Here is a 15,253-nt window from a genome sequence, read left to right on the forward strand (position 1 = left end):
TGCATGCTTATTACGGAAACTATAGACAAAAAAAAAAAAATGCACAGAATCCCACCCATTATTTAGAAAATCACTGCTAAAACCCCTAGAGACTAGCTTCTCAGATCCTTCTCTGTGTCTATGTGCATTTTTCCCTACTGAAATAGGGTCATGCCATGTGTGTTTTGAAAACTAGTATAATTTGTTTAAGCAGTCTTCCAATTGTCTCACATTTGCACTATTCCAACTTAACTCCCGTTGTTTGACATTTACTCTGTTCCCGGTAATCCCCTGTGGCTGATGCCTAAACTGAAAGGTGAGGAAGAACAGGAGTCAGCCAGGGAAAGATGGCAGGCCGGAGGGATAGACGTTCCAGGCCAGGGGCACTGCAGGTGAGGAGACCGTGGTGCCTGGGAGGAGTGGAGAGCTGTCCGGTCAGGCTGGAGTGTGGAGGGGGAAGGCTGAGGGGTGTGGAGGCTGGAGAGATTAGCAAATAAAAAGGGAAAAAGTCTGCAGCCTATCACCAGACGGTATACTTTGTTGTTTTCACCAACCTGATTTTGACTAAGTTGTTTTTGGCAAATTGCTGTCAGTCAAGTTATTTAGATCTGAATTAACAGGATTTGGGGCCTTAGGGATCCGGTAGTCTGCTGGAGCCGCTGGTGCAGGCCCTCAAGCCAGCTCTGCCCATCTTTTTCCTCGCTCACATTCAGTGATGTCACCTTGGTAGCTTGAAATCAGCAAATGCTGCAAATCAGGAAATTTTTCTTTTTTGCAGGAGAGCCAGTTCCCCAGCACATTGCTAGATGTGGCTAAGATGGAAGAAGTCCAGAATAAATGCCCTGGGTTTTTGGTGTGGGACTCGAACACTAAAGTCAGATACCAGGGCCAGGAAGCATTCACTTTGGAGTCAGAAGGACTAGGGTCTGAATCCTAACCATCACTTTCCTGCCACTTCCAGCAGAGTAACTAACTTCTCTAAGCCTCAGTTTCCTTATATGTGAAATGGGGTCGCTAATATTTAACTTGCAGATTAGTGATAAAAATTAAAACTTGAAAGACAGAAGCTATTATGATTATTACTACAATGAAGGAGGAGCATGAGGGCATTAAGTTCATGGGGGTTTGGGGGGGTTTTTTTCTTTGTTTTTTTTGCTGCACCTTGTGTCATACGGGATCTTTGTTCCCCGACCAGGGATCGAACCCGTGCCCCCTGCAGAGGGGATGCAGAGTCTTAACCACTGGACTGCCAGGGAAGTCCCAAGTTAATTTTTTTTATTACGTGAAGTTTGAGTTGCTTTGGAGGCTTTTAGATTAAAAAAAATCCTGTAATAACAACGGTAGCTAACATTGTTGAGCGTTATTAACTATGTGTTTTTACATGTGTTATTTCAAAAGAAATAATTTACATGCGCTAATCCTCAAAAGAACTCTAGCGTAGATACCAGTGATATGATTACTCCCATTCTGTAGCTGAGGAGACTGAGGTTTAAGTAAGATAACTTTCTGATGGCCAGAGAGCTGCTGAATGCAGAGACAGGACTTGGATGCGAGTTTGTCTGAATTCAGAGTCTACATTTTTAAACTGCATATGGGGTCTCCATTCATCAGAGACATCGAAGCTAGGTGGTACCCGTTTGTGAGTCCTGGGCGTAGTTGCCGGCCTGGGTTTGAGTGGATTACACCCGAAGGGTCTATAGAGTGAGAAGAGGAGAGGGCAAGGATGCAGCCCCGGGCAACACTGGTTTTTAAAAGGCAAGCTGAGAGTTTAGAGCAGGAAGGAAGGATCATCCGTTTCAGGTGCCACAGGGCAGAGTCATAAAAGGTAAGAATTAGAAAGGATTCCTTGGACTTGGCAAGATGAACAACATCGATAATATTAACAAATGCAGTTTGGATAAGGTAATGGCGGCAGAAGCCAGGTTGCTTTGGTCGAGGAGTGAATTGATGGCGAGCAAGTAGAGAGAAGTGGCGGAAACGACTTTTGAAGAATCAGCTGCTAGAGAAGTAACTGGGAATCTAGGGAGATATTTAACAACATATATGTGTTGGGAAGAAAGAGTAAGTATTGATAGAAGTGAAGGTATAGGAACGCGATTGAAGGAGCCTAGTGCCTTAGGAGGTGGTTGGTGGGATCCAAAGCCTGGCCGGAGAATTATGACTGGACTGATCTTGTGTTTGTGTCATGTGGGCTGGGTGTGTTAGGAGGAATGAGGAGGCAGAGAATTGAGGATACTGGTCAGTATAACTACAGGCTGGCCCTGTGGGCTCTAGGCTAGGGAGAGGACAAGTAAAACTGGACGGCCCTTCATAGACTGAGAGAACGTTAAGCGGTCAGGGTCCTAGGAGTCTCAGAAGATGTTGAAAGGAAGGTGGGAATAAATGAGCAGTAGAGTCATAAGAATGGCGAGTTATCCACAGTGAATGGGATCTTGACACTCAACAGTTCATATGCAGAGAAGTTCTGAATAGTTGACAAGGCCCCTGGTCTTGCCATTGAGTTCAGTTTTTGAAGCAGAGTAGAGGTGAAGGTCATCAGAATTGAGATCAAGGGACTCAAGGCCTAGAATTGTGGTTGAGACCTCACACTGGTGTCCTTCATCTGATAAGAGTGCATCTTTTTATAGTTCTTTGTTATTAATCCAAATGTTTATGTCTAAAGAGGTCCCCCCCTTTGGAATTAGCAGATGCAAACTTTTTTTTTTTTTTTTTTTGGCTGCGTTGGGTCTTTGTTGCTGCTCGCGGGCTCTCTCTAGTTGCGGCGAGCGGGGGCTACTCTTCGTTGCGGCGTGCGGGCTTCTTATTGTGGTGGCTTCTCTTGTTGCGGAGCACGGGCTCTAGGTGCGTGGGCTTCAGTAGTTGTGGCACGTGGGCTCAGTAGTTGTGGCTCGGGGGCTCTAGAGCACAGGCTCAGTAGTTGTGGCGTGCGGTATCCTCAGCCATTGAGAAGCTAGGATCTTGAGTTCTGAAGGGAGAAGGCCTGGATTTGAATGCTGGCTCCGTCACTTACAAGCTGACTGACCTCGGGCAAGGGACTTCTCTAATCTTCAGAGCGCTTAACTATGAAACAGTGAGAGAACGTGTACCCATCTTGTTATAAGGCGGTAAAGAATCATCTCCATAAACTGCCTAGCCCAGTAGCTGGCACGTGGCAAATGCTTAACAAATGACAGCTGCTATTATTATTATTATTAACACTATTCTTCAGAAAGTGTAAGCTGTACATTTCCCAAAAGGAGAAAAAAATGAATCTAGGACTTTTATATTCTTCCCCTACCAATCCCAGGAAGAGGTTCCTAAGAAAAAGTTGAAGATGCTATCAGATTTCCCGGCCACCAAGTAAAGAATATGTCACTCCCCAAGAGGAGTGTTTATACCCTAACTGGGAGGGACATCTTTATTTTTTATTATTTATTTATTTTATTGAAGTATAGTTGATCTACAATGTTGTGTTAATTTCTACTGTGCAGCAAAGTGATTCAGTTATACACATATATACATTCTTTTTCATATTCTTTTCCATTATGGTTTATCTCAGGATATTGAATACAGTTCTCTGTGTTAAACAGTAGGTCCTTGTTGTTTATCCATTCTATACATAACAGTTTGTATCGGGCTTCCCTGGTGGCTCAGTGGTTAAGAATCTGCCTACCAATGCAGGGGACACGGGTTCGAGCCCAGGTCTGGGAAGATCCCGCATGCCGCGGAGCAACTAAGCCCGTGCGCCACAACTGCTGAGCCTGTGCTCTAGAGCCTGCGAGCCACAACTACTGAGCCTGCATGCCACAACTACTGAAGCCCACACGCCTAGAGCCTGTGATCTGCAACAAAGAGAAGCTGCTGCAATGAGAAGCCCGCACACCACAGTGAAGAGTAGCCTCTGCTCGCTGCAACTAGAGGAAGCCCCTGCGCAGCAACAAAGACCCAACGCAGCCAAAAATAAATCTAAAAAATAAATACATTTCTTAAAAAAAAAAAAGAAAGAAAAGATACATGCATCCCAATGTTCGTTGCAGCACTACTTACAATAGCCAAGATAGGGGAGCATCCATTGACAGAGAAATGGATGAAGAAGATGTGTACATATATACAATGGAATATTAATTACTCAGCCATAAAAGGGAATGAAATAATGCCATTTGCAGCAACATGGATGGACCTAGAGGTTATCATACTAAGTGAAGTAAATCAGACAGAGAAAGAGAAACATCATTTGATATCACTTATATGTGGGATCTCATAAAAAAAAAGATACAAATGAACTTATTTACAAAACAGAAACAGACTCACAGATCTTGAAATCAAACTTACTGTTACCAAACGGGAAACGCAGGGGGAAGTGATAAATTAGGAGATTGGGATTAACATCTACACACTACTATATATAAAATAGATAACTAACAAGGACCTATTGTATAACACAGGGAACTGTACTCAATATTCTGTAATAACCTATATGGGAAAGAATCTGAAAAAGAATGGAGAGAGATATATATATATATATATATATATATAACTATAACTATATATAACTATAACTATATATATATATATATAACTGATATATATATATATATATATATATATATATATATATATAACTGATTCAGTTTGCTGTACACCGGAAACTAACACATTGTAAATCAACTATACTCCAAAAAAAATTAAAAAAAAAAAAAGAATTACTCAGAAAAGTAATATAAGAGGTATGCAAGGAGAAGAAAGCATTTCTTGTGTAACAATAAAAATGAGTTACTCAATAGAAAGGACCACCTTGAAAATTATACTAATTTGCTACTAAATTAATTTGCTATTTGCTGGAAGCTATTTTCAGGAAATGATACCTTGTTCTGTGCAGGCCCAACTCTAACTTTCATATTTAAAAGATGCATTTACCAAGGTCTCATACTTGGATGAACTCCTGATGCGTATTCAGAAGGTACTGATGGGAGAGAAATGGATGAGCACACAGCTTTAAAACTGTAATATGTTGGTCATTTCTTTCAATTTATATTCACTGACCAGATGAAGGTTTTTATTTGAGCCCTATCTGCAAGAGTATAAGAATAGTTCACCTTGTCTTACAAGAAGTAAAACAGCAGAACAGTTTTGTTTTACTTTCAAAGTTAGGTACATCCCTAAACAATATCAATTTGTACCAAATCCCTAACCCTGTACTTCCCCTCCCCCACTGCCTTCTCCAACACACACAGTGCAATACACAGAGCTAGCAAGAGGTAAATCTGGCCAGTACACCCCAGAATGGTCCAGAAAAATACTCCTTATCATGGGGCCTAAGGCCAGCGGGCTGATACCCAAAGCCGGGTCCCAGAAATAACAAAAATGAAACCAGGAGATCAGGTTCCAACCAGGACTTTCTTAAGGCCCAGGTGTCAACACCTACGGGTTGGATGGGAGGAAGCAACTAGAAGCTCAAGAGTAAGAGCAGAGGGGTCAGCCATGCAGGAGGTGCTCAGGCTGGATTTCCGGTCGGGAGGGCCAGCGCTGGGCAGCAGTGGCACCAGCACCCAAGCTGGCTTGCGGTCTCCTTCCTTGTATTCATTCATCTGGCCCAGCGGTTCTGTACGTGTGATCCCCGGCCCCAAGGGGTCTCTGAGGCCCAAACTATTTTCATAATGCTAAGGCACTGTGTGCCTTGTTTCACTCTCTTGACATTTGCATTGATGATGCAAAATCTGTGGTAGGTAGCACTGCATGAATCGTTTCACCTGTTTTTAGCATAAATCAAGGCAGTAATACCAAATTGTACTGATAATCATTGTATTCTTCGCCACTTTGCCCTCACAGCTAAAAAAAAGAAAAAGAAAAGTCAGTTTCACTTGAGTATCCTTGATGAAGCAATAAAAAATTGTTTTATTAAATCTTAATTCTCAAGTGCACATCTTTTTAACATTCTGGGAAGTACCCATACTGCATTTCTGTCACACGTGGAGGCATGATGATTGTCTCCAGGAAAAACTCTTGCCCAGTTGTTTAAGTTGAGATCTAGACTGGCCACTGTTTTAATGGAACACTATTTTTATTTGAAAGAATGACTGACAGACAAACTACGGTTATTTAGACTTGAGTACTTGGTCGACATTTTTTTAAAAATGAACGAAGTGAGCCTGTCATTTCAAGGAAAACAACTGTGACAGTATTTGTTGCCAATGCTAAAATTCAAGCTTTCAAGTGAAAGTTAAAATTTGGGAAACTTATATCTGCCACTGTGAGCTTGACAGTTTCTCAATACTTAAAGACTTTTCTGATAAATTCAGTGGTGATATTAACAAATGTAGTTTTTAAAATATTGTATAATGAAATGTGTTAACATTTAGAAGATAACCAATGCATGGTGTTACAAAATCATGGTTGGGTAAAAGATCCATTGAAAATACAAAATACACCAAAGGATTTTAATGTAGCAAAGTATGAAAAGTTAATTGATATGATTTCAAATTATACATTGCAGCTAGCCTGTAAGAAATTACCACTTACTGAGTTATGGTATAATATCAAAAGGAATATCTACAGTTATATGAAAAAACTATTAAAATACTCCTCCCTTTTCAACTACATATCTGTGTGAGGCTGTATTTTTCTTTATATACCACAATCAGAATGCCACAAAGGGCTTTCAGAAGCAGATAGGAGAATCCAGCTGTAATGTATTAAGAATTTTAAAGACGTGCAAAAATGTAAAATAATTCTCTTACCACAGTTTTTTGGTTTGTTTTGGAAAGCTTACTTAGTTTTCATTTAAAAAGTTATGTTACAACGTAATTAACTTATTTTTAAATGAATTAATCTTTTAAATTTTTCTCAGTTTTAATTTCTAGTATGGTAACAATTGATAGATATAACGCACATAAACAGAAGCCTTTGGAGTTCTGAGTTTTTAAGAGTTTAAAGGAATCCTGAAGGCACAAAGTTTGAGAACCACTGGTTTAGTACATATAGAATACTTAGCATGTACTGGACCTGCGCTGGTACAGGGATAGTATGGTGCACTGGACAGACACGGGCCCTGCCCTCAGAGCTAGCAGTCACCTACAATTAAACAGATAGTTCCCATAGAGTGGGAAGTGTCATGATAGGAGAAGCACAAAGTGATATGGTAGCACCTGGCCCTTTTTAGGGAAGACTTCCAGGAGGAATTAATGTCTCTGGTGATACTTGAAGGATGAGTAAGAGTTAGCCAGGCAAAGAGAGCTTGATTGCTTTGGGTATATGGAAAAGCATGTGCAGAGGTCCCCATGTGAGAGATCATGACTTCACTGCAGAAATAAAAGAAGTCGCGTGTAACAGGAGCACAGAGTGGAGGGATGGTGAGATGTGAAGCTGGACTAGAAGACAGTAGCCAGGTCGTGAAGGGCTTTGTGAGTGTGTGAGGACCTCCCCCTAGGGGAAATGGAGGATCCCGGGGGAGGGCGTTAAGTCAGGAGAGCGACTTCAGATTGCATTTTAGACAGATCTCTCTGGCTGTAGAGAATGGAGGTCTAGAGGCAGGGAGACCGGTTAGGGGTCACCATGGCAACCAAATCAAGAGATGATGGAACCTGGGCTAGGCTATGGCCCAGGTGTTGGAGAGATGTGGACAGACTTAAGGGAGATTTGTGTGAAGTTTACAGATCTAGGTAAATAGATTGGGTGTGGTTAAGGAGGGAAGGGTAGGTATCAGGACTAAATTTAATTCATTTGTATCATTTTTTTAGATTGCACATATAAGAGATGAACAAATGAACTTATTTACAAAACAGAAATAGACTCACAGACATAGAAAGCAAACTTGGGTTACCAAAGGGGAAAGTGGGGGAGAGAGATAAATTAGGAGTTTGGAATTAACAGATACACAGATACATGCTACTATATATAAAATAGATAAACAGCAAGGACCTACTGTATAACACAGGGGACTGTATTCAATATCTTGTTATAACCTATAATGGAAAAGAATCTGAAAAAAGATTTTATATATATATATATATATATATATCTGATTCAAGTATATATATATATATATAAGTATATATATATATATATCTGAGTCCGTTTGTTGTACATTTGATAACAACACAACATTGAACATTGTAAATCAACTATACTTCAATTAAGAAAATTTTTTTGACAAGACTGAATTTAGGTTTCAGGTTTAGCACCTGGGAGTAACGATAATGCTCACTGACAGAGGGAAAACAGAAGGTACAGGTTGTAAAAGGGGGAGGATGTATTCCATTTGAGCCATCTCCGAGCTATCCAAGAGGAGATGCCCAGTCAGCATTTGGATATGTGGTTCTGAAGCTGAGGAGGAAGAGCTGGACAAGAGACATAGATTTGAGAGTTATTAGTATATAAATGGTAACTGAAGGCATAGGATGAGTGAGATCTTGCTGAGAGAAGGATTTAGACAAGAAGGGAAGACTATCTGAAGAGAGAACCATGGGGAGTACCAACATTTAGGAATAAACAAAGAAAGAGTGTGCAAAGTTGGCTGGGAAAAGTGCCCAGAGAATTAAGAGAATCCAGAGACTATGTGGTCTCCGCAGAGACTATTGAGACTATTGAGATCCAGGAGATAGAGGAAGAAGGAGGGGTCAGTGATGACCAGTGTTGTCAAGAAGTCAGTGAAATGATTAAGAGAGTCTTCTAGATTGAGCAACAAGAAAGTAGTTGTTGAGTCATTGACTGTATCCAGAGCAATGTCAGTGGAGCGGTAGGCTCCAAGAGCTGGAAGAGAGAGGAAGAGAAGAGAGGAGGGGGTTGGTGGAGGACAGGAGGGGAAAGATAGAAAAAGGTGTGGTGGGTGAGTGGGGAGAGAGAGAGGGATGTTGAGATGTGAGATTATTATAATTCTATGGGAAGGAGCCCATAGAGAGAGAAGGTTGAAGATACAAGAGGCAAGGGGAAATCAATGGTGAGGTTCCAGAAGACTAAGGAGGGAAGGGGATTTGGAGAACAGGTGGAGGGAAGCTATGTCTCCAACAGAGAACCAAGTTTCAATTAAGGCATAAGGTACAGTGAGCATTAGCTGAAGAAGATGTAGAATAGTTTAATTAGAAACGGAAGCTCCGTGGTACCCATTGGAAAGGTTTAGGAGGAGAGCAGTGGGAGTTTGGATCAAAGGAGAAAAAAAACAGAGCAGCGTGAGGAAGAAGACAGGGAAGACGAAGCCTAGAGGGGCTCACCAGAGTGGCCAAGTAGAACAGTTACATGAGGAGAAAGGCAGGATACACAGAGAGCTGGATCTTATTTTAGATATTGGTAATTAAATTACAGATATTGGTAATTTAATCTTTTCTTTTTACACAATGATGCATTTGTATCACAACCTAAAAATTACCCTCAATAATAGTGATTCTTTTTTTTTTTAACCAAAATATTTTCTAGCCAATTCAAATTATTCCTGTGTGTTCTGTTGTTTAATTTTATGTTCACCGGGTTAAATCTTCATCTATGCTCCTGACATTGAGTTCCCTATGTAGAAAAATCTATTCATTATGAAGACATTTATTGCTCTATTGAGTTGTCTATTTAAAACACAGAGAACCGAAAATTAAATGTAGTGCATTTCTATTTTGGAAAAAAAGTGGATGAATGGGTACTATTTTCTTGAATACACTGTGTTTGTCTTAGATAATTAATAGTCCAGATTCATAGGCTAACAGATGCCAATCCTTGCTTGTTTTGATACTTGTTCCTTATTGAAAGGGATGCTTCCTAAGACTTATACATGCCATGTTCTGCATCAGGGGAAATGATAAGACAGATGTAATGGAGACAGTTGCTTTTGGGGCACAGCTAAGCTAAGTGATCAACAGAGACGTTGGTCTCCAAAATCTATTTCTCTGAGGTTAATTATGCAAAGTATGAAACAGTTTCTTTGTTGAAATTGTGAAATAAAATATCTCAAGTAGCTTCAGTATAAGATTAAGCCATTAAGTACTTATAGATTCCAAGTCTACAGCCCTCTACTAAATATTTATTGTATTTAAGACTTTGGTGTTTGTTCCAGATACATTCTTTAATGACATATCCTAATTTCTCTAAATTTCTAATATTGGTAAATGAGAATATCCCTGTGTTGTGTACTTATAAGTGTGGACTACAGTACAGTACAAGGGCACTGTCAATTGAGAAATCTGCAGTTAATACTTAGTGGATCTGATCAGGAGGTCAGAGTTTATTTTTTTATTTCTTCCCAGTGTAACCCCCAAGAGGCCGTCTGTTCCATTTCTTAACATGTATAGTGGATTCTCCTGTCACTATCCAGGCTGGGACAGAGTAATGGAGAGAGCTTTGTCTTCCATGCCACCTAATCCCATCTGGCTCCCAGCCCCACCATCTCTGTTATAAACAGAAGCCCCTCCACTCTTTCTGGGTGTCTCATGCCTATTCTACTTGGATCTTCATTTGTTCTGACTTGGCCTCCACTCTTCCCCTCACTCAGGCTTTCCAAGGACATCCTTGGAATCTTTCTTTCATTGCAAGTGAACTTTCCTACATCCTTAACTGAGTGGTAAAACATTGCATCTTCCTTCTTGCTTTAGCTGACATTCAGCTCTTCTTCAAGAGCTTTGCTCAGTTGGTCTTTTGAGGGAACACTACTTCAGAAGCACAATGCTGTTTGGAGACCATTTCCCACCCTATGGTAGACCCTCCCTTTTTGATCATCCCGAATCTGATTGATTTGCTTTCTGTGTCCATGGCACTGTCATCCATCAAGTTCCAGATCACCTGCATCACATACAGCCTCTGACATCATCCTGGGTGCTACCCAGTACTTTAGATTTTCAGTTCCTTCGCCCTCTCAGTTCCAGTGACCTTCATCTCCATTACTTTAGCTGGCTGCTCACTTAGCAGGACCATTGTTTGGTCCTGGTAATGTCTGGACCATTACCAGGAAGTGCACCATTTCTAAAATCTCACCTTCAAATAACTCTTTTCTGTGAGCCAGGACCTCTGATACAGTATTGAGTGGTAGGGTTGGTAGTGGGCATCCATGTTGTATTTCTGGCTTTTTATGCAAATGCTTCTAAGTCTTTATATCACCATTTAGTATGATATTGCTATAGGGTTTTGGTGGAAGGAAAAAAATCCTTTATATTCCAAATCTGCTCAGTTTTTTCATGTGTCAATAGATGTTGGGCTTCTGTGATTTTTTTTTCCCCTACATATGTGAAGTTCTCATATTGTTTTTCTCCCTTAATCTGATATTTACAGCATTAAATTTTTTTCTCCTCCGTTTTTCCTCTCCTTTTGAAACTTCTTTAATGTCAGCGCTTTCCCTTACATCTTCTCCTTAATTTTTTCCCCTTACATCTGTCTCCTTAATTTTCCTTTCAGTGTTTCCCCCTATCTTTTTTTATCTCTCTCTACTGCATCCTGGGAGATTTTCTTAGTTTTGCCTTCCAGTTCATTAAATCTCTCTTAAGCTGTATGAAACTTGCTAATTATATTTTTTCATTACAAGATTTTCTGTTGGTTTCTTTTCATCTCTAACTCTTTTTCTTTCACACCCTTCTGATTTCACAGTCTTGTTTGATAGGTATTAGTCCCTCCATTATGATGACATTGAGGATTTTACATGTCTTTTTCAGAGTGTTCTATTATAGCTATTTCCTCAGATGTGAATTGTCTCTTTTGTCAGAGTGCATTTAATCATGCTGCATATCCTTGCATATTTTGTAGTTTTCTTTTCTTTTCTTGAGAGCTTACCTCCCCTGTGGATCTGCTCTACAAGGGTTCTCTCTGAAGGGTGGTTTTGAGATTTCCTCAATCCCAGACCCAGGAATTTCTTAGCTCTGAAACAAGTCATAAATTAAGCATGGCTTGGGAATCCTACTACAGGGACGTAAAAATTTCTGTGCCCACATGTGATTCAGACTCAGTTGCTAGTGAGATATATGCATCTTATCTTCATTTCTAGTCACAGGTAATGTGGGGTCTTGATCCTAACCGAAAAAAAATGGAACTCTTCTCACCCCACCCTACCCCTGATATCTGTGAGGCATATTCAGTCCCTTCCCCTTTGCAGATGTAGAAACCTCAGACCCCTCCAGTCTTTCTGGCGCCTGCCCCCACCCGATCCTCACAATGGCCACAGAGTCTTCGTCATCACTTAGCACCAGGGGCTTATGATCCTTTTCTATTCACATACCTTCCTGTCTTGTTTTAGAAAATGGTTTCAATCAGTAAAGGTCCCAGCAGAAAATAGAGCATCACTCAGATACTTAAATTCAAGAGATTTTAATGAAGAAACTATTTACAGAAGTATGGACAGGAATAAAGAATCCAACAAGGTCATTTGAGGTACCAGGGACTAGGAAGCTGTCACCACTCCCAGTCTGAAGGGACAAGGGAGAGAATGTTATTATTGGAGGCCAGGGACAGCTGGAGCTATGGAGGAGGGTAGAAGCCGAGTTTTGAGGGAAGTAGCCACTACCAGAAGGAAGACCTGAGGCAGGGAGGGAGCAGGAAAGAAATACCCCATCCTCTCTCCTCCTCTTCTCCTATCTCTTGCTGGTAACTTCTGTTGGCCAAACCCAGCTGGAAGGCACCAGCAAGGAAGCGCGGGTAATAGGGCCCAGAGAGGCACAGAGCAAGGCAGGGAATGGATTGGAGGGATGTGAAAGTAGAGAATAAATAAATAATACAAGGCTTATGTGATTTTTTTGTTAAAAAAATTTCATTTGTTATTTCTATATGTTGCAGCAGACTGAGAATTTTCAGCAAGTGTTTACCCTGCCATGTTGACTCAGAAGTCTAATAATCCCTACTCCAACCTCTTACTCAGCTGAATCTCTCATTCGGGCACACCCCTAACGTTTGCAGGGCCTGGGGCAAGGTACAAACAGAAGCCCGCATGCTATATGTCTAGAGATATGAAAATTATAAATCAAGGTAAACTATTAGGTAAAATATGTTTTATCTTCCTACCTTGACAAATATACTTTAATAATGACTCGAAGGCAAAGCTGTGATGTGGAACTCATCGGTTCCTGGGCGAGCCACGTGGGGCACTCATGGCATGGGGGAGAGCTGGCCTCTGTCCCTGGCTCTGCTCCAGGTGATAAGGAGCCTCACATGCACTTGTGTGGACGCCCAGCCCTCACATCCCACCTCAATCCACATGACCTACGAACAGCCACCCTTTGGGTGGACCCTCAGGAAGAGGCCTGCACAGGCACTGAAAGCGTGCTTAGGGCTGCTTGGGTAGGGAATCCTAGGGTCCCAGGGACCTGGAACGGGGTCTGAAAGGTGGAGGATGGAGGACGGAGGGGGGGCACATCTCGTTCGTCTTGCAGACTCCCTTTGTGGAGAGGGGTGCAGCCAGAGAAGGGCCAGAGCAGAGGCCTCTGAAATTCAGGTCCCAGGGCAGGGTCCCCGCTGGCCTGGGTTTAGTGCTGGTCCCATTGCACCTGATCTTCATCTTCATCAAGACCTCCAGTCCCTTCTCTTCTCTGTGTTTGTCTCAGACTGTGAGCCTCCCCGCCTGGCCTGGGTCCTCTGGTCCATCACGCTCTCAGCAAGGCCCTCGGCTTCCTAGCCCCCTTGTCCTTCCATCATTCGTACCCGGCAACCCGAGTCTCCGTCTTCCTGCTTTACGCAGGCTTGGTGAGGGCCTGCCATGGGAACAGTATAAGCAGTATTCACGTCCCAGTTGCACCTCTGGACCACCAGCTTCTTCCTGGTTCCCCCAAAACATTTTCGAAACTTCGCCACTCTTCTCAGGCTCCTGCCCCACCTCTTCTCTGTCACTCTCATCAAATGGCCTCGCTTCCCATTTCTCTAAGAAAAGAGAAGTCACCAAAGCCACAGTGTCTTTTACTTCCTGCCCCCCCCCCCCCACACCGCTCTGCAGTTTTACTGGACACTGTTGACAATGATGGTGAGGATAAGGATGGAGGATAATGGCTAACTTTTTCCACCCCTAAGCCCCACCTGCCGCCATGACGCCTTCCTCCTGTCTCAGAGGTGAAGGGGCTGCTTCCCCGCCCCCCAGCCTCTGGCAGATCCTTCCACCATGACTTTGGATTCTGCCCCTTCCTGCTTGCTGGGGACCTAACTGCATCAGTGATCTCCTCTGTCTAACACTCTGCCTTTAAGCTGCAGTCACTCCTCTGCCTCTCATTTCCAAATCCCCTCCAGTCCACGGTGGTCTTATTTCTGCCCCAATAACTCGGCTGAAACCTCTCCGATCAGGTCCAACAGTCACCTCTACTGGCTAAAGCCAATGGGTACTTTAGTCCTTCTGCACAGTATTTGACACAAGTGAGCTGGCCTTCTAAACATGCTCTTTGCCCTTGACACCCATGCTCTTCCTGCTTTTCCGGGCAGCTTTCTGAGTCTCCTTCCCTTCATTGTTGTCTTTTTCAGAGCTCTGCCCTCAGCTGCTTCTCTTCTTATTCATTAAACTCTCAGCCCTGACCTGTGGGTGCTCAATCAATCTCAAATTATGTATGCAAATCAGGCAGTGGTTTCAAATTCAAGCAAGGAACTCAAGTCTTTAAAAGTTTAAGCAAGAAGGAGCAAACTTTTTTTTGGAGGGATACACATTTCCAATTATGAATGATGTATTACTTATTGGAACTGGAGTCCACTGAGGGAGAAAAAACCATAATAGCTTATTTCAGAACTAATACAGCTATACATTAGCAACAGAAATGATGTCGCTATCTTATTAGAAATACAACAAAGAGGTAACTTAGCAGCTGTCTCCTGCACTGTCATTTCATTTTGCTCTGTAGTTCTTGGCAGAGAATCTAGAAAAGAAAAAAAAATAATTAAGAACCACACTGTGTTCTCCTAGACTAAATGAGTTCTGCTGTTCTGAGAAACAAATCTTAAAAGGCAATGTATGTTCCATGATTATTAGAAATAGAACATTTTCAAAATTTTTTTTTTCCCCTAGAGACATGTGATTAAACATTATGGCCTTTTCCCTTCTAGCTAAGAGAAACGTCGTAAAGTTTCTCTTAGCTCCATGTTCCAAACCCAAAATTCGAGGGCCAAACATCAGCCTAGGGGCCATAATTAGATCTTGAAACCCACTTTGAAAAAAGAATTCCACAGAGAACTATTCAGGGCTCTCTTTTCATTGAGATAAAGAGATGCCACATGTAGAGCATTTATTTGTTTATTCATTCATCGTTCATTCCACAAATAATTATGTTAATAGCCACTTAAAGTCATCTTAGAATGGGTATTATTTAATGTGCAGAAGGATGCATGGCAAAAAGAGACGCTGAGTTTATTTTTTCCTTTATTTGGCCTT

At 41.8% G+C, this 15,253-nt stretch overlaps 1 protein-coding gene across 2 annotated transcripts in view; it reads left to right on the forward strand.

Annotated features, from left to right (window-relative positions):
- LOC114236921 (EF-hand calcium-binding domain-containing protein 11-like) overlaps positions 1–12,896 on the forward strand; it is a 102,520-nt gene extending 89,624 nt beyond the window's left edge. The window contains exon 6 of one of the 2 annotated variants that reach the window (XM_057542995.1): positions 12,691–12,896. In XM_057542995.1, coding sequence (XP_057398978.1) covers positions 12,691–12,745 — 55 coding nt within the window. In that variant the 3' untranslated portion in view covers positions 12,746–12,896. The remainder of the gene's footprint in view (positions 1–12,690) is intronic. The other variant, XM_057542997.1, reaches the window with a different exon arrangement.
- The last annotated feature ends 2,357 nt before the right edge of the window (positions 12,897–15,253 follow it).

Source organism: Balaenoptera acutorostrata, chromosome 3 (assembly GCF_949987535.1).
Source record: "Balaenoptera acutorostrata chromosome 3, mBalAcu1.1, whole genome shotgun sequence".
NCBI classification, from domain to species: domain Eukaryota; kingdom Metazoa; phylum Chordata; class Mammalia; order Artiodactyla; family Balaenopteridae; genus Balaenoptera; species Balaenoptera acutorostrata.